Source organism: Callospermophilus lateralis, chromosome 13, assembly GCF_048772815.1.
Source record: "Callospermophilus lateralis isolate mCalLat2 chromosome 13, mCalLat2.hap1, whole genome shotgun sequence".
Classification (NCBI taxonomy): domain Eukaryota; kingdom Metazoa; phylum Chordata; class Mammalia; order Rodentia; family Sciuridae; genus Callospermophilus; species Callospermophilus lateralis.
In genome coordinates, this window is record NC_135317.1 from 29948714 (window position 1) to 29967688 (window position 18975).

General features: G+C 33.7%; 1 protein-coding gene across 2 annotated transcripts in view; it reads right to left on the reverse strand.

Annotated features, from left to right (window-relative positions):
• Yme1l1 (YME1 like 1 ATPase) overlaps window positions 1-18975 on the reverse strand; it is a 46958-nt gene that overhangs the window by 25658 nt on the left and 2325 nt on the right. Inside the window, exons 2-8 of one of the 2 annotated variants that reach the window (XM_076831514.1) lie at window positions 16406-16469; window positions 15606-15737; window positions 10135-10297; window positions 9657-9755; window positions 4304-4413; window positions 2859-3009; window positions 1933-2016 (exon numbers count right to left, since the gene is read on the reverse strand). In XM_076831514.1, the coding sequence (XP_076687629.1) occupies window positions 1933-2016; window positions 2859-3009; window positions 4304-4413; window positions 9657-9755; window positions 10135-10297; window positions 15606-15737; window positions 16406-16432 (766 nt within the window). In that variant the 5' untranslated portion in view covers window positions 16433-16469. The remainder of the gene's footprint in view (window positions 1-1932; window positions 2017-2858; window positions 3010-4303; window positions 4414-9656; window positions 9756-10134; window positions 10298-15605; window positions 15738-16405; window positions 16470-18975) is intronic. The other variant, XM_076831512.1, reaches the window with a different exon arrangement.

The window sequence follows — 18975 nt, forward strand, 5'->3', positions numbered from 1 at the left end:
TTTCCTCAGGAGTCCAAAAAATAAATAAAAAACACTTTATCAAACCCCAAAGTAATTTCACTGATACTTCTATAGCATTTACAGACGGGAACACAGAAAATTAAGATATCCAAAAGCCACTGACAAAAGTTAAATGCAAACCAGTGGGGAAAAAAAATCACCTAAAATACCTAATTTCCGGATCAATTATCATGAAGACCAAAAACAAGGATGTCATGTTAACATTTCTTGGGCACAAAGTATCAACAAGTAGTTAAAGCAAGAATCATGAGTTCTCACAATCTCCCAGAACCTCATCAACCAAAGAACTCTGCCTCTCTTCTCTGGTATCACCATTTGTGCATTTTAAATGGCATATGGTATTGTAATTGTGGGGAGCAGAAACTTGGTCTTCTGGATTTCTAGACCATGTTCAAGGACCATATGATGAACATTAAGGAGACATGTTTGTTGTGAGGCACTGGATGTTAGAAAACCCAAGATCACAGTTATATGCTTTGTCGGCCCTTCTGGAACCCTATTAAACACTGTTCCTTCCCAGACCACTCACTTCCCACACACAAGTGCCTTATGTCACTAACTGTACTACAAAATTTATGTATTATTTTAAAGCTCCACATCCCCCCCAAAAAAATTACAGAAAAGAAAAGGGGCTGGGGAAGTAGCTTAGTGGTAGAGTGAGTGCCTGCTTCGCATACATGAGACCCTGGGTTCAATCCCTAGCACTGCACCCCGCCCCCCTCAAAAACAAAAAGAGAGAGAAAAAGGGAAAGAAGAGAAAAATAAGAAGATAGAGTGAAATTTAAAAGCAAAAATTGAGTAGGCAAAAATAAAGGGTTAAGAAGAAATGCTTAACACATCAAGAACATACAAGTGGGCTGAGTTAATAAAAAGACACACTAATAGTTGCACTAGCATAGTGTTTATTAAGGATATTAGATACTTTATCATAGAGTAAAGAATAGGGAAAAAATGAATAGTAACTGAAAAACTAATAAAACCACTTAAGCCTAATAATACTTCATTCTAGACCAACAAACTGAAAACTACTGGGCTCATTTGTAGTTATTTTAAGAAAAAATTCAATTTATTAATTTACCTTAAAAATAAACTATTTTCTTTTTATTGCTGCAAAATTTCTTCATAATTTTAAAATTTGATCACTGGACAGGTATCATTTTCTAAAATTTTGGTAAACTAACCACTACTAAGAATGAAAGGCTTTGCTGTAATTTGAGTATAACTTGAGTTTATCCCCCAGGTGTTCATGTATTTGGAATCTGGTCCTTAGACTGGGAGTGCTGAGTCTTTCAGAGATAGAGCATAATTAAGGTCATTGGGAATGCTGTCATGACAAGGGATTAAGTAATTCGTAATTCTTGTGGGATCTTAGTTCTCACAAGAGGATGAATATAAAAGAACAAGCCAGGCACACTAATACACACCAGTAATCCCAGCAACTGGGGAGGCTGAGACAGGAGGATCACAAGTTCAAGGCCAGTCTCAGCAACTTAAAGAAGGCCAAATAGCCAGAACCTGTCTTGAAATAAAAAACAAAAAAGGGCTTAGAGATGTAGCTCAGTGGTGAAATGCCACTGGATTCCAGGGCCCTAGCTTCCTGTTTCACCACATGATCTCTCCCCTTTACACACACTCCCTCCACTGTAATACAATCCACCAGAAGGTCCCTCACCAAAGCTAGTAGAAGCCATGAAATCTCTACAATGTGAGCTAAATAAACCCTTTTATTATGAAGTACCCAGTATCAGGTGTTTAATTGTAGCAGCAGAAAAAGGACTAATATAGATCTACCTAGCAAATCCATTAACTTGAATATTTTCTCTAATACTTAAGTAACCATAAAAAGGAAATAGGTATTTAATAAAAGAAATTTAAAAAAATAGCAAGTATGATAAATCAAAGAGCCTTTACCAGATAAAAATGGGTTCTTTAAAAGTCCATAAATGCCAAACAGTAACAGAACAAAGAGAATCAGACGAGTTCGCCTTAGGGAATCTAGGAGAGAAAGAAAAAGTCTTAAATCAAATGATCACAATAAGATATGACAGCTCAGTGAAATGCAAATATTCGAAGGGTGTGGTGGTATATGACAATGACCCCAGAGCTCTGGAGGCTGAAGCAGGGGTATCACAAGTTCAAGGCCAGCCTTAGCAACTTAGACCCTCTAAAAATAAACATAAAATAAAAAGGGCTGGGGATGTATCTAGTGGTAAAGTGGCCCTGAGCTCAAACTCTAGTACCTCACCCACCCAATCCACTGCCACAAAACAGCAAATATTAAAATTTTTTTAATTTAATTTTTTTTTTGTATTGGGAATTTAACCCAGGATCAATTTATCACTGAGCTACATTCCCAGTCCTTTTTATTTTTTAATTTGAGACAGGGTCTCACAAAGTTGCTGAGGTTAGGGTTGAACTTGCATTTTTCCTATCTCAGCCTCCCAAGTCACTGGGATTATAGGTGTGTGCAACCACGGAAGCCCTTAGATTATTATAAATAATCACATTTGATCACATGCAACTTTGGAATCTAGTATGTTTTTACACACCTGCCATGATTTCCTTTATGTTCCTGTTCCCAAAAAACTTCATGAAGCTAAACATGCTTCTATCCTTGACTTTCGTTTTTCTCTTGAGAAAATAAAACTGCCAAAGGTAATTCCATGTCCACATAGCTTAAGTTATAAATATAGGAGAACATAACCAATATAAAGATGTCACTAATAATAACTTAAATTTAGGACTACAGGATCTCCAATGGCACAACTGATTAGCATGTGGTACTTATAAATTTGGGACTATAACATCCTTTCAGTTATTCTTCAAAATCAACTTACCATTTGTTTTTTGTGTTAATGCTTGTGCTTTCAGAAAACCCTCCGCAAAACCAGTTTTAAATGCATCTTGATGAGCTTCAGGTATGTTTTTAGTTTTCATGAGTTTATCCAAACTCTCAACATCTGATCCTCTGTCCCTCAAAAGAAACCCCTAAATATATAAAATACAACAGTATTGACTGCCTGCATAGATAGTAATAATCCTCCAGAAATACTGTAACTACCCACACAAAATTTCAGTAAAACCTAGAATTTGTATTGCCAATGTGAAAAAACAGTATAAGATTCAACAATGAATTGTTTAATCAACGACCAGGATATTAACATTAGATTCTAAACCTTCATCAATTAACTAATACTCTAAAGAAACTGACGACACTCTAGATAGAATACTTTTACATAGTGAAAACAGTTAAAAGATCACGTTATCTTAGGGTTTTAATGGCTGATGTTCACACTGCTTTATTTCTGCTAAAGGAAAATGTCTTTGACTTACTAAATACTACTACATAACTTCCAGATAACAGGTCTTGTGTAAGTTCTGAAAATAAATCACAGATCTAACAGTTTTCAGGCTCTTGGAGAAAGATGTATATTTTTGAAATAATTTTGATACTATGTTGGAAAAATTGGGTATGGTAATAAAATACCTGTTATCTATGCAAGATAGGCAAGACCTTATTAGAGAATGGGACATCAAAATCACATATAGAAAGCAAACACAAACACCATGAATAATCTAATAAGGGCACTGAATAGTGCTCAAGAACTGTTAGTAATCTGACAAGAGTTAAAATATCAAGAGGAAAGGATAGGGACCCAAAGTATGTGGCATATTAAAAGATGAAAACAGAATAATAGTCAGTAGAGGCCATGACATGCCCTATATACCAGACTGAGCTGGATAAGAAAACAGAGTAATCAATTAGGTAATCATTTTAGAAAAATGAGTGACAATAAGGCAAGACTGAAGACAAAGAGACTAAGTGTTTATATTAGAGTAAGCTATGCAAGAAACTGTTATTGCCTATTGTCTGGCTTTAGAACTGGGGATGAACATAAAGGATTCAGAAATATTTAGGAAATTGGATCCATAGGACTTAGTGATTAATAGATATGAGAGGTGAGGAAAGACAGATAAATCTAGATTGATTACCAGATGGGTAGCTTGGGTGGATGCTACTCATTCATATATCAGCAGATATAAATTGGTAGAGGCGAAAAAAAAATCAGCATAAGAGATCTAATTAACAAGTAAAAATAAGTCTGCGGTAAAGGAGAGCACTGGCACCAGGTATAATGAATACACATTAATTCCTTATCATTAGTTGAAAGAAGAGAAGGGGGAAAAAAAAAACCCACCAGCCAACCCAAAAATTAAATACTAAAGATCCTCATTGGTTAGATAATTTGAAAAATTATTGCTTTCTGGAACATCTAATTACCTTCACGAATGATGGTGCTATATTCTGTGTCTCTGCTAATCTTTCAGAGGTGGACTGTAGACGTCTGGTCCTTGATTTCAAAGTTTTAAAACCCCGAGACTGTATGAAAACTGAACAAAACAGCACCATTTGCTTTGTAAATTGTTAAAAGGAAAGAAAAATGCCTGATTCTAAAGTCTTGACACTATACCTGCACATCCTAATCTAAGTTTTTGACACACTTCTTTTGCCTTCAACTTGCTTTACATTATTACTTCTACCATCATGTTTTCAAAAGAACTTTATTTAAACACTTTATTTCATGTTGATGGGAAGAAAACAGAAAGAAAATCTTACAATATAATTTAGAAAACAGGACCATAACTGATAAATTGTGACACCCAAAATATCCAAGACACTAAAGTAGATTGAAAGAGTATCAAATAAAAGCCAGTGACCCCTAATTCCTCAAACCTTAATCCCACTTCCTCAAAATAACCACAGTTAACAATTTCATGACTACTCTTCTACACACGAACACACATGCACTTCCTATAAAAATTATTCTAGAAACAGAACATAACTTTATACAATTATCTTCTTTTATCCAATAACATATCATGGATATATATCAGAATAGGACAGATATTGTATTCAATTTAATAGCTGGTTATAGATTTATCAGAGTATAGCAATTTATTCAACTAATATCCCAACTATAGAACTTATTTACATATTCATTTTTTGGTTTTGGTTGTTTGTACTTTGGTGCTGAGGGACTGAACACAATACCACTGAAGTATAACTTCAGCCCCCTATTTTAATTGCTAGAAATGATACTGCAGTGAACATTCTTATATGTATATCCTTCAACACATGTAGGCCAAATTCCTAAAAGTGAAACTGTGAAGTTTATATTTTATTTGACACTAAGAAACTGCCTTCTAAGAAGGCTGTTGTCAATTTTTGTGACCAACAATGAATGAGTGTTCTTTTCTCCATACTCTTGCCAACTCTAGATAATATAAATATTTTAATCCATACAAATCTGACAGGCAAACAAACTCTATATCTTGTTTTACTTTGCATTTTCTAGATTACAAATGATGATGAATTTTGAAAAGATATCTACATTTTTACCTTTTTTCTTAATTGACCATTCGTGTCCTTTGCACATTTTCCATTCTTATTATTTTGTAAAATAGATGATACATATAAAACCAATGATTACTATCCATAATATCTCCATTTTTATCTATATATACACACATATATAAAGATGTTCTAATGTCCTTGTCAATTATATATTATTCAATTACATAATACGGTAATGTTAATAATAGCCACACTCATCTGTAGTGTTTCTGCATTTTGTTTTGATTAGTTCCTTCCCCAAATTAAGATTTTTGTTTTGTTTATTCATTCATTCCTCATTTATTTTTGTACAAGTAAGGATTGAAACCAGGGCTTGAACATTGTTGGAGCTACACCCACCAAAACTAAGATTTTTAGACAGTCTGCTTATTTCGAAGACTTTCAGTTTTACATTTTATTTTCCGACCTTTAAAGTATTTGAAACTTATTTTTGGTATAATGTAAAAACAAGAACTTGATTCTCTTTTGTCAAAAATGGATAACCAATTAGCCAAATAACATTTATTGATAATTAATCATTTGTTCATTGACTTGAAAGTCTTAATTTTGTTTTACTAACTTATGCCAGTACCAGTTTAAATTCTGTAGTTTCACAATTATTTGAGATGCTAATATTATTGACACACATTATTAAAACACATATTTTGGTGTATTTATATAGGATAAATCCCCCTTATTTGTATTGTTTTCCAACAAGTTCTTAGTCATTACAAATAAAGTTTAAAACTAATTTCTCAACTTCCAAAACAAGTCTTAAGAGTTTTGATCAGAAAAATAACTAAATTTATAAATTTGGACATAAATGGTTATTGTTAAAATATAAAGACCTTTCAAACAGGACTGTGGCACTCCCCTATTACTCCACTCAGCTCTTTTATTTCTTTCAGTAATACTTCACATACGTACATATGAATATGTATGTGACTGGTGCATATTTTTTACAAGGATAAAACATTGAATGGATTTAGAAAAAAAATGTAACTAAAACCTACCACTAAAATGTTAAGAAAGCTGTTGATTTATCTTATATGCTACCAAAACAAACTCACGACTTGAACTGCTTTTTGGTTGATTCTCTTGAATTTTCTGGTAAATAATCATATCACTTGAAAATTATAATTTTGCCTGTTTGTGTATGACTCATTTCTTTTTCTTTTCAATCATACTGTTCCAAAACTCCAAATTAATGCTATGAAAAAACAAAAAACAGGGTACTAGATATTTTGTTTCTCGTGATGGTAACATAATAATGTTTTAAGAAATTTTAAAAGTCCCCTTAAAGTTCTAATTTTCTAAGAGTTCTTAGAAAACATAACTTTTAAAACAGATCACATGCCTTTACATCATACACTGAAATAATACTGTTTTTCTTCTCCAGTCAACAAGATGAATTAGCAGACTTATTAATGTTACATTATTCTTATATTCCTTAATTATGATAAAATATTTTTAGTGCATTTCTTGGCTTGTTTTCTTCAGAGTTTATTTAGGATTTCTATAATATTTGAATAATAAGAAGGTGATCTACTGTATTCTTTTTTTGCACTAATGTTGACCAGCTTTGATAACAATACTCTCACAGAATAAATAAGAAGGTCTATTTCATCCTTTACTCTTTCAGGGAGGATGAGATCTCCTATATTACCCATGTTGGTCTTCAATTTACAGGCTCAAGTGCTCTTCCCACCTAATCCTCCTGACCTGCACCACCATGCCACATCCATCCAATTCCATTTGTAAGTAAGAATACAGTGATCAATACTGATGATACTGAGTTTCCTCAATAATACTGTGACAGTGTATGTTCAGACTACAAATCCTGGAGAACTGATTTCATTTTAAATAAAACTTTGGGTAACAGAAAACTTATAATTCTGGATAAAGAATAGAGCCATAAAACCATGAGTCTGATGCCCTTGGGGTAAAGAGATTATGTTTTTAAATACTGTATTTCAAACAGCATGGTTTTTATTTTCTTCTTGGGTTAATTTTGCTATCTAGCTTACAGAATTGTCAGTTTTATCATTTTATAAAATAAAATTATGCATGCCATCTTGTAATTTAAAAAACTTCACCATATTTTTGGCAGTTCTCATTTTTATTTCTGACACTGTTTATATTTTGTTATTCTTATTTGTTATTTTATTTTGTTGGTTTCTCCAAATTAAACATGTTTCTGGTTTAATTAAATAAAACTATTTCTTATCTGGATACCACAGCACACAGCTAAAATAGCAGTGACTATGGAGGCTGAAACAAGAGTACTGCAACTTCAAAGCTAGCCTGGGTAACTTAGCAAGACCCTGTCTCAAATAAAAAATTAAAAGGTTGTGGATGTAGCTCAGTGGTAGAGTACCACTGGGTTCTGTCCCCAGTAATGCAAAAAAACAAAAGCAAGCAAACAAAAAAACCTCTCTCACTATTTTTATTATTTTCATATCAGGAATTGAACTCAGGTACACTTAACCACTGAGCTACATTTCCAGCTCTTTTTATTTTAAGACAGGGTTTTGCTAGGTTGTTTAGGGCCTCACTAAACTTCTAAGGCTGGCCTGCTTTAGGCTCCTGAGTCACTGGGATTATAATTGTGTGCCACTGCACTCAGCGTGATATTATTTTTTAATGCATATTTTTATTTCACATTAATTTGTTTTCAACTTATTTTACATCTTTCTTGTTTTCTATTATATACAATTCCCTTAACACCATTTTGTCCTCAACCAGAAGTTTTTCACATGCAGATTTTCAGTGGTTCCTGCCTATAATTTCAGATTTGATTTCCCTTCGGTCAGACCTTTTAAAATTATTAATATTTCAGTATTATTTAGCAGTCCTATTATTACATTCTGTCTGAAGATCAGAGAAACTAATCTCTGAATTACAAACATAAAAATCTAAGGTAATTTTATACCCTAATGCACGATCAGTTTTTATGTCTTCCCTGTCTCCTGCATTAATCAGAGGATGATTGGTTTCTTTATTTTTATTTTTTTTTTGGTGTGGCAGGGGTTAACTGGGGATTGAACTGGGGGGGGGGGGGGAGGGGGTGAACACTCAACCACTGAGCCACTCCCTCAGCCCTATTTTGTATTTATTTAGAGACAGGGTCTCTCTGAGTTGCTTAGCACCTAGCTTTTGCTGAGGCTGGCTTTGAATTCACAATCCTCCTATCTCAGCCTCCCAATCTGCTGGGATTACAGACATATGCCACCTCGCCTGGCTGATTGGTCTCTTTGCTCAAGCTGGTGCCTCTTTTTCATGCTTCTCTCAAAAATGTGGAAATACTTAGCAATCAATTTCTATTTAAAAATAAGAATATAGTGATCAGTACTGACAGCAAATGGATTTCCTCAATAATAACAAGGCAGTGAATGCTTTCGGACTACAAATCAAAGACTATTTTGAATAAGCAAGACACGGGAAAACTATGAATGATTCAAGACCAAATTACTCTGGGGTATTTTTTGTTTCTTTCTTTGATATCAATGCTCAAACCAGGAGTCTCTAGAGACAAAAATCCCCTAAAACACCCCCATTGCCCAAATCTTATTAAAAAGTGGTTTTTGCTAATTATATTCTAAAAGTTAACATTATCTCAATTACTGGCCCAGTTTGGGCCATCTTTCAACTATTTACTGTATCAACAATCCTGAAGTCCACTCTTATTGACTCTCAGCTTGGGGTTTTTCCTAAGTTCTACTAAAAATATTCAAGTCTTTTGTGACAGGTGGAGACAATGTCTTTTTCATTTGCAATAGTGCCTAGTATTCAATAAGTATATTAATAAATGCAAATTTGACTTTGCTATCAACTTGAAGTCACATAGTTTATTACTCAAATTTCAGGTCTAGTAATAAAAACTCTGGCGTTCCCTATCTCCATTTTAATACCTTTTTCCTATAATTTCAACGGGTCTTTAAATATGAGGTCAAGTAAAAAACGCACTCAAACCTGTTTCAAAACAACCTGTTGTAAAAAAGTTCCCTGGAGTTTGCTTTGCTGTGGCACTTAAAACTCATATACAAAGATTAGCTCCTATTATATATTTCCCAGGTCAAAAATTAAATAGAACTACTGAAATTAATCAATTCCAAATGCTCTAAGTCCTACTGTGCACTGCAAGTGGATGCTCATAATCATTAACATGGCCAAGACCACGCTTAATATGTTCAATAAATCTACTATGGTTTCCAAAATAAAAACATCTGTTGCTTCATACCTGGCCAGTAATGAAGATCTGAACAAATGCTTTGGAGAGTTCTTGGATGTTGTCTGTACAAGCAAGAAGAACGCAAAGTACTGAACATATCTAAGTAACCTGGAGGGAAATTGCAAACAAGTAAATTTCCAAACTGCTAAAACAAAAAGACAAAAATCATATGAATGTAAATAATTGTATCAAATATTATATAATATATGAGTTTCACCTTTTACTTGCCCTTGATTTCACTTCTATAAAATAGCTAACCATTGTTAATCCAATCACTTATAACATCAGTTTTTCGCTTTACTATCACTTTGTCTTTTTATCTGGTGTATCTTTTCTGTAAATTTAACATTATTCTAATATAAAAACTTATAGAAAACAATTCAAAAATAAAGTGACCCATAACAAAAACTAATAAATGGTATATAATATAATTATCATTACTAATACAAAAATGACTTATTTTAATTCAAACAATGTATTAACATACCATATTTATTTTCAAAGAAAGAATGTGCAGAGACATGAGATGTATGCCAGTGGGAAAAATTGTTTTTGCCTTTGTAAAATCCAGGAAGTAGATTTTCTACCAGTTGATCAATCTGTCCAATTTTCAATTCAGATAATCCAAGGTCCCTTAAATTAAGTGAAGGCTGCAAAAGATTAAGTCAACCAAATAAATATTAACTATTAAGATATTTAAAGAGATTTATTATTTAAAAAATTATTAAAATCTAACAAATGCACTAATTTCTTAATGCTTAAAATATAAATTGATGAAAACATTCTTATAGTTCTAGTTTTACTGAGATTAGTCATGTAAAGTTTGACAATGGTCAAATATGATATCCCTAATGATATCTTTAAATAATAAAATCATATTTCAATATGAATGAGTAAAAACAGTTTTCATTCAAGTTAAAATCACCACTGAACTAAGCATGACGATTCACAAAAATCAAGTAAAATGCTTTCTATATCCTTTCCCTCTCTTCATAAGGGATTCTCATCTAATGCTAGCCTATCAAACATTAGCCAAAGACTTATTTAATGACAAAAACAAGAGTAACTACTTGCTCAGTTAGAAAGTGTGTTCTACGGGGCTGGGGCTGTAGCTCAGTGGCAGAGCACTTGCCTAGCATGCACCACATAAAAATAAACAAAATAAAGGCCTTCTGTCCATCTACAACTATTAAAAAAAAAAATTAAAAAAAAAAAAAAAAAAGAAAGTGTGTTCTAAAGGTCAGGGGCAGAAGTGATTTGAGGATAATTGTTAAGATGCTTTAACTGAGTAATAATCTTCAATTTCTCTAGTTTCTAAATGCTCACAAATAAAAGCCCACTAAAATAAATGATATCTCTATTATTAAAGGACATCTCATTTCTCTAGCCTGATAGATAAGCTCCTTCCTTGAGCTGAGAGGGTTATAAAGTAACTATATCTAACTTTGAATAAGGAGGGACATTCAATAAGGTCAAAACATGTTTAACAATCACAAAAATGTGTAAAAACATGCTCATCTTTAAAGACTTCTAAGGTAAATACACACAGTGTAGATTTCATTTTTCTTATCCACATGATCCAACAAGTTAACAATCACATATTATTGAGTCCCATACAGCTAAATCATCAAAGTAAGGAGAGGAAAAACTAAGCAGAACAAGTAAAAGTATCAACTTCTTATGGCTGACATAAGGAGAGATCCATGGATTATATAGCTCTGAATTGATGTCTATGGATTTACTGTTTACTAATATATGACAAATGACTCATATTCTAAGAGTCCATTTCTTCATCACTAATGACTATGAAATATGCCTGATTCTGCAATGGTAAGGATCAAAGGTAGAGATGCTTAACTCATCCATTTATGCTAACATATATCATGGCAACACATAGTAAAACAGAAGTATGATGAAATAAAATATTTAAAAGTACTTTTAAACTATTAAAAATGATGGCCAAGAGAAGTGGCACATGCCCAGTGACTTGGGAGGCTGAGGAAGAAGAATTACAAATTCAAGGCCAGAACTGGCAATTGAGTGAAAACTCATGTTTTGAAATATGAAAATAAAAGGGCTGGCAATATAGCTCAGTGGTAGAGTGCCCTGAGGTTCAACCCCAGTATCACAAAATAAACAATTAACAATGATGAAGGAGAAAGGCCTGAGGAATGAAACAAAAAAAAGTCCTACCAAGATCTGGAATGTCTCCAAAAGTGAAGGAAGAATTAATTAGAAAGATGGTCTACAGCCAAACTGTGCCTTCTTTGAATTTAATTCCATCAGTAATATGATCAGTTTCATTTTACTTGAAAAAAATCCTCTAGTAAAGAAGACAGAATATGTAAGAGAGAAGGCTGATGAAAAAAGTGAAAGATGGTAAGAGGTAGAATTAAGCCTTGACTACGAAGGATGTACTTATGCTGAGGTGCAGTTCAGAGGCTAAGATCTTATTTAGCATGAAGTGTTCTGGGTTTGATTCTCAGCAAAAGGAAAAAAAAAAAAAAAATGAATGTAACAAATCACAGACAACAGATATTTGAAGAAGCCAGTAGGTTGTAGGAATTGAAAAGATAAGGAGTTCTAAATGGATGTGATAATCTGTAAGGATTATCAAAATGCTATCTCTTAGTTCCTCTTCATCATTTAGCTGGCTCCATGAATATCAATCTGCATCCTTTGAATATTTTTCCTTTGCCAACTGGCACAATGTTAAGCTTTGTCAGTGTCATCACCAGAGATAAACTGTAAGAGAGAAAGAGTTTGAGTTCCTAATTCTGGTGTGTTTTCTCAGCAGACTCCAGTCTGCAACACTCATGGTTCCTATATAGTAGGTAGCTACTGGCTCCTGGAATGCACAGTGGCCAGCAACACTCAACATCTTTCCATGGTATTACTTTTCTATTTTTTCTTGCAAGACACATCTTCAGGAACAGCTTTCTCCAGTCTAGAGGACAGATTTCCAGCAAATTGAGCTAACATCATACCACAATGACATGTCTCCCATTCTGTGAGCCAAAGTCATGCTCTCTCAAACAAGGTCATTCCTCAGCCTGGAAGTGGAGCTCTTTTCCAGGGATACTCTATCTCAGCCCTGGAAGTATTAGTTGTTTTAAGTCCACAAATTCTGTATTTTCTTTTAGGATGTTCATTACTTCTTACTAACCAATCCCTATCTACTCCAATTCCCAATAAAAGTAGGTGTTTGAAATATTAAATTAAATTGCATTAAATTCTATACTAAGCCTTTATTGTTTAAGTGACTGTGTGGTTTCTCTCCTGATTGGATCCAAACTGATAATAAAGAACTGAAACCACTGTAAGCCAAACATACTGAAATTTGGGGAAATAACTATTTTGGGTATCTAAGGTCCCTGGATATTATCCAAAGGAATATATATGTCCATCTAATAAGCCTCTAAATTCTTGAAAACTTTCAAGAGAATTAAGGGTTGGAGACATACTTGAGAGATATCAGCATATAAATACAAATATTTAGATATAGATGTCAATGGAAGATATGAAAATGGATATAAAAACATCAGAAGAGGTTGGGTTTATGGCTCAGTGGTAGAGTGCCGGCTTTGCACGTATGAGGCACTAGGTTCAATCCTCAGCACATCAAAAAAACAATAAAATAATTTTTAAAAACCTGGGAGAATGTAAAGAATGAAAATTAAAATAAGGATAATATGCATAATAAACTCATTTTCCCTTTTACATAAAGACATGTATTTAGCACTAAGGAAATCACCAATGAGTTTAGCAAAAAATATCTATAAAATAGTAAAAGTAACATCCAAATTATAATGGGAGATGTTACAGTCAGATAGGAAGAAAGTCTCAAAAGTTTTTTTAGATACAAGCTCAAACTACTCATTTAAAGCAGAGGTTTGGAATATGGCTCCATGATAGAATACCTGTCTAGCATGAGACCCTGGGTTTGGCCCCCAGCATAGGGGGTAGATAGATAGATAAGAGAATAATAATAATAATGATGATGATGATGATGCAAAAAAAGCCAGTTGCTTGAGGAAAATTCAAAGGAAGGTTTTGTTTTGTTTTCCCCTTGTCTTTTGGAGCAGATGTTTGTTGAGCAAAGAAGTCATCACATTGCCAAGAGATAGGTAGGATACTCAAAAACATGAAAAAGTTCTGATACTGTAAAAGTACTTCTTAAAGACAAATAGAAGGACTAAGGAGGGTATAACAGAGATTAAGAACACTAATTCTATATTTTAAACCATTATTATCTTAAACAGAACACTGGCTTCTAGGGTTTAGTTACCTTGTAAGGCTCAAAAACATCCTTTACCAGCAACTCAGCAATTTCACTTGATACAATTATCAAAGATTTAACAATAAGCACAACAAAAATAGCATCGTTTATGTCAACAAAAAAGAAACTGGAAACAATATCCAACACTGGACATCATACAAAGAACACTAAAAAGTCATTAAGAACAAAGAAAATGAGCCAAGTGCCATGGCACACATCTGTAATTCCATCTATTTGGGAGAGGGAGGGAGAGAATCACAAGTTTGAGAACAGTCTACTCAACAAAGCAAATTCACATCAAGGGAAAAAAAAACCCACAGTAATAATAATAATAATAAAATAATTAAAATGGCATAAAAATAAAAAGTTCACTGAATGAAAAAAAAGCACATGCAGTATAATGCAATTATTATGTGATATAAAAAGCCCAAGAGAAAGAGACATGAAATATTTTCCAGCTGGGCAAGGGAGTGCACATCTGTAATCCTAGAGACCCAGAGATCGGAAGGCTAAGGTAGGAACTTCACAAGTCCAAATAAAGCAAACCCCAGCAACTTAGTAATAACCTGCCTCAAAAAAAGAAAAAAAAAAAAGGCTAGGGATGTAGCTCAGGGGTAAAGCACCTTTGATTCTATCCCTAGTACCACCAAACAACAACAAAAAAGAAATATAAATATAAAATATTAACAGCATTGTCTCTGGAAAACATGATCACAGATGAATTATAGCTCTTCCACCTATATTAATATTTTCCAAAGTTACTAAAATGAACATAATTTTGCTGCATGCAGAGTTTTCAAGATACAGTAATCCCTCACCTGTGGTTTTGCTATCTGCTGCTGTAGTTACCCATGGTCAACAAGAAGGAGTAGCACAATAGTTATTTTAAGAGAGACCACATTTATGTGATATAAATTTCACTACAGAATATGATTATAACTATTCTATTTGATTATTACTTTTTGTTAATCTCTTATTGTTTATAATTTAGAGTCTTTTCAGTAGTAAAGTTCTCAAGAACTACAATTTGAGAGGGGGGTGTCAGGACAAAGGATAATGGATTACATATAGAAAGAAGCAACAGGAACTGCGCAAACAGAATAAAAGGAAAACATAAAGATGACAAACTTTTCATCTAATTAAACTTTTATCATCTAGACTGACCCCCAGTGCATTCCCCCACCCTTGTACTTACTTATATCCAAGGCACTGCTGGTTTTATAATTACATGAATACTAAAAATATGGGTTTCCTAGTTCATACATTTCACTTTCAAGTATCTATATTCTGTTTAATTACATTGAAGGTTTCTATAAGGCAATGAATGATAATGTCTCAGTATACTATCTTCCTTGAGACTTAATTGTGGTCAGTTACCCGTGAGTTCACTGCCACTTGGAGAAACACAAAAGAATATCTTACTGATATCACACAAGCAGTAAGCCTGAAGGTGAATGCCAAACGCAATGCCATGTAAAAAAATTTCTAAATTATATGAATGAAGTAATTTTTCAATATGTACAATAAAATCCAGAATTAGTTATCTTTAATTACAAATTACACTGAACATAAAAGACACCACAATATAAATATCTAAATAAAGATATTTCATCAAACATGTTTATAATTCAGTATATAAAAAAAGTTTTCTTATACAACCAGGGTAAAAAAAATGTTACCTCATTGCTGAGAGCCTCATGCTCAGGAACTACATCTCTATGCTGGTTTTGAGAAACTGATGTACTGACAGAAACAGATATGGTTTTTGGTGAATGGAAGGCACTGATGAGATGACTGAGAGGAACTGTAACCTAGAAAAAGATAAAAGTTCACATTGAGTAATGTGTTTCTTTTTTAAAATAAAACCATCTCCCTTTCCTTGTCAGGATTTAGGCTATGCTAAAAGTTAAACATACAGTGCATAGCAAAACTATATACTGAGTTGGGGGGTATACAGCTCAGTTTAAGAGCACTTGCCTAGCACGTGTGAGCCCCTGGGTTTCATCTCCAGCAACACACAAACACATGTGCCAGCAAACAAAAATATGTCAAAGACAGTATTATTCATTTACTGCTGGTGGGAAGATAATTGGGTCTATTCATTCAGGATACTATTCTTGATAAATGAATCAAAAGTGTTTTATTCCAGCAAACTACCTTCTAGGAATTTATTCTAAGGAAAAAAATCTAACAAATGCTTGCACATGCAGAGATAAAAATTTTTATCAACACATTTAAAAATAGCGGAAAACTGGAGAAAAGAGAGTAGAAAAATAAATGACACTATACCACAAAATAAAATATTTTACTGACATTCCAACCCGGGCCTCACACATGCCAGGCAAGTGCTCTACCACTGAGCCAAAGCTCCAGCCCCTCCAATGGCTTCTTTTCCAACTTACAGAGTTAAAAATAAAAGCCAAAATCCTAACAATTATGACCTATAAAACCTTCCATGGTTTGGCACTTTATTTATTACCTCCTCCCTTGATGCTCCCCGCTTCATTCCTTCTGTTCCAGCTCCACTGGCCTTCTTGCTGTTCCTGGAAGACACCTAGCAGGATCTTATCTCAAGGCCTTTGCACTGTTTTTTATTCCCTCTTGTCCAGTTAGTAATATAGCTTGCTTTCACATTCCCTTCAATTCTTTATTCAAAAGTCATCTTTTCAGGAGTCCTTTCTCTAGTCACCCTAATATTTCAATGACCTTTCCTCAAAAATATGTCTTACCCATGTTCTCTATTCTATTTTTTCTTCCTGGTACTTTTCATTAACACTTTAAATATTTACTTAATTATCTGTATAAAAATCTGTCTCAGAGAATTCACCACAGAATTTCCAACACCAGTTTGCTGCCCAACAATTCAACTTTGACACTATCTATCAGGAGAAGTTAAAGAGACCCCACAGTAAGGACTGAGTCCCATGACACTGCCTCCAATTCAGATGCCAGTCACAGGGTGTGATCATTTGCTAGAAAGGCTAACAGAACTCAGAAAAAAAAATTACTTTATGTTTACAAGTCTCTAAAATAAATGAATAGCCAGATGAGGTACACACAGCAAGGTCTAAAAGGGTCCCTACAATAGGGACTCCTGTCCCCAGTCAGGTGAGACACCCCTCTACATGGATTGTATGCACACATTCATCAACCCAAAATAGGGTGACTTTCCTGGTTCAAGAGTTGCTAATGAAGCTCAGTTTCCAGCCTTACCCTTCCTCTCCAGAGATGAGGAAATTAAAGTACACTCTCAAACCACTTGGCCTTTCCATGACTAGTCCCATCCTCAGGCTATTTACAGATTGAAGTCATTTTATTGGCAAAAACGCAGATATGATAAACAAGTTTCCCTGAATTTTAATAACTCATGAAATCCCAACAATTTTAGAAGCCATGTATCAGGAAGACTACAAAAACCACAAAAGTATTTTTCATTATACCATAATTAAATAACCAAAGTAAATTTCACATGGCAAAAGATTCTTTTCCCTATTCCATTTTTCTATTTTATTCAATACTGTATACCTATGTAACATCAATGCACACAGCATTAAATAAATGTTGTTGGGTAAATGAATAAACAAAATGGGTTCTTAGTATATACCAGGTCTTCTAGTTATCTAGTTTAATCCTCCTAAGAGTCATAAAACTTCTTGTTAAGGTTTGAATATTTGTCCCCTCTAAAATTCACACTGAATTCACATTGTCATTTTAACTAGTAAGAGGTGGAATCTGCAAAAGGTGTTAGGTTTTCATAGTAGTGGGTTATCTCCTCTTTCTCTCTTTTACATGATGCCTTTCATCGTGTGGTATCTTCTACCATGTTGCCAGATTCTGGCACCTTGAAAATGGATGTCCCAGTCTCTAGAACTATGAACCAATAAATTTCTATTCTTTATATAAATTACCTAGTTCAAGGTATTCAGTTTTAGCAACAGATTAACATACCTCCTATTTAATAGATGAAGACAACAAGGATTTAGATAGATCAGTGTCATATCCAAGGTCAAACAATTAGTATAAGAGTCTACCAAAGTATCTGATTCAAAATTCCAGTTAAAAGGCTTCTTATTTCAGAGCTATTGATACAGAAATAAATTCATGTTATGATACTACATGAATAAAACAAACTGTAAAGCAATATTTTTTAAGTATGCATTCACTTATTAATAAAGAGGGGGGAGAGGGGGTGGAATTTATTCTAAAATGTGTATCTTGAAATTATGGATGATCTTTATTTTCTTTCAGCATTTTTGGAAGAATATTATTTTTTGAAGTCAGAAACAGTAAGTTTCTTTTAAACTATAGGAATCAAATACAAAAACATATATTATCTGCCTATTTCTTTGAAAAGGCTTATTTTAGGGATAGAGTGTGGACCAGTGATAGAGCACTTGCCTAGCATGTGGGAGCCCTGGGTTCAATCCTCAGCATGGAAAAAAAACAAAAGACTGAGCTCAGCTACATCTTCCCTATTTCTAACATTTAAATTCAAGTGTATTCAACTAACTAAGCAACTAGGAATTCCAAATATGTTTATAATCCTACATAGCATAAATACTTCAGGGTCCTATATTTGAGCCCAGTTAAGCCAACACCATACAAAATCCTTTCATCAGCTCTACCTACTTCACATAGTACCGATTCTCCATCCAGCCAATCATAAATTCCCCCAAAACCAGGAGTTCTTGATGTGAACTAAGAGTTTAGTTTCAAAAAGTTTAGCATTGTAGGCCTCGTCTGACCTGTTTTAAAAACAATTGTTAGGACTCCTCCCTAAATATCATCTTGGCAAATAGGACCTTCCTGTATTCAGTTGATCAAACCAGAAACATCTCTCTCCACCACCTCTCACAAAATTCTACTCTTTGTTCAACATAAATTCACTCTCTACTTTTACAACCATTGCCACAACTTTAGTGGAGCAACACCCCTACCCCAAAGTGGTGCAATATAATTCCACTCCTGCCACTTCATATTCTCCATAAGCAAGACAGCAAAGTGATACATTAAAAAATGAAAATCTAGGCCAGGCACCATGATGAAAAT